This window comes from Lactuca serriola, chromosome 5 (genome assembly GCF_051521515.1).
Source record: "Lactuca serriola cultivar US96UC23 chromosome 5, Lser_US96UC23_V15, whole genome shotgun sequence".
Taxonomy (NCBI): Eukaryota; Viridiplantae; Streptophyta; class Magnoliopsida; order Asterales; family Asteraceae; genus Lactuca; species Lactuca serriola.
Genome location: NC_136412.1, coordinates 34,238,346 through 34,239,495, shown reverse-complemented (window position 1 = coordinate 34,239,495; position 1,150 = coordinate 34,238,346). Strand labels below are relative to the sequence as shown.

General features: G+C 40.3%; 1 protein-coding gene across 1 annotated transcript; it reads left to right on the top strand.

Annotated features, from left to right (window-relative positions):
• The first annotated feature begins 362 nt into the window (after positions 1–362).
• Positions 363–749, top strand: LOC145049423 (putative mitochondrial protein AtMg00820). The gene has a single exon (XM_078997836.1). It carries the CDS (start codon positions 363–365, stop codon positions 747–749), a length of 387 nt encoding a protein of 128 aa, XP_078853962.1.
• The last annotated feature ends 401 nt before the right edge of the window (positions 750–1,150 follow it).

Genomic DNA, 1,150 nt, shown 5'->3' with positions numbered 1-1,150 from the left:
CCCAATCATCCAGTACATGGCTTTGGGGGGAACCCCACTCAATTGGTTCCAGGACTTCAAGTTCCTTCACATTCACTGCATCTGTTGAATTCAAGCATGCAACAGTTGAGGGGGAACCACCTATTTCAGGTAGTTTCGTACTCTTTCAAGACAATCTTTTTGAAGGAACATTCACTTCTGACTACCCACCTCATCCAAATGAACAATATGAGATAGTTTGCACTCCTCAAATACTTAAGGAAAGTCGCCTTACAAAATGGACAAAGGATCATCCAACTGAACAAATCATAGGGGATCTAGATTCTGGAGTAGTGACTAGTTCAACAACTAAGAATTATTGTCTATAAACAAGATTTCTATCCATGATAGAACCCAAAAGAATCAAAGAGGCTCTACAAGATGCAGATTGGGTAAAAGCAATGAAAGAAGAGTTAGATGAATTTCAATGCAACAACGTGTGGGACTTTGTGCCAAAACCAGAAGAAGTATCAGTTGTTGGTACAACATGGGTCTATAGAAACAAGAGTGATGAAGATGGATTCATCATCGGGAACAAAGCTAGACTATTTTTCAAAGATTACTCACAACAAGAAGGCATAGACTATGATGAAACCTTTGAACCTGCTGGAAGAATAAAAGCCATTAGGATTTTCTTGGAATTTATTGCACACAAGAACTTTAAGGTCAACCAAATGGATGTGCAATGTGCATTCTTGAATGACGAAATCCATAGGGATGTCTATTTTTAACAACCTCCTAGTTTCGATGATCTAAAGTTCCCTAACCATTCAATGATCAAGTATGTCTCTCTTGAAGCGCCACCCTTGCATCATCAACCCTATTGCGCCATTGACGTTTGATCACGGACACCCTCTCGAGTAACACCATCAACCGGAGCAACTTCTTTTCTAGCATTCAAGCCCTTGGCGCATCTGGTATTGATATCCTTCACTCCTGACTTGTGCCAACCCTAATCTATAGGCCATAACACCTCTTGGTGCAACTCACACTTTTTCAAAGCCTTGGTGCAACTTTTTGTTATGGTCATTATCTCGTGATCAACTATTCTTTACGAATATCATTATATCGAGATCATCTTGGCGCAATATCGAGATCACATTGGTATGCCCTACGTGAGCCACACTTTCAA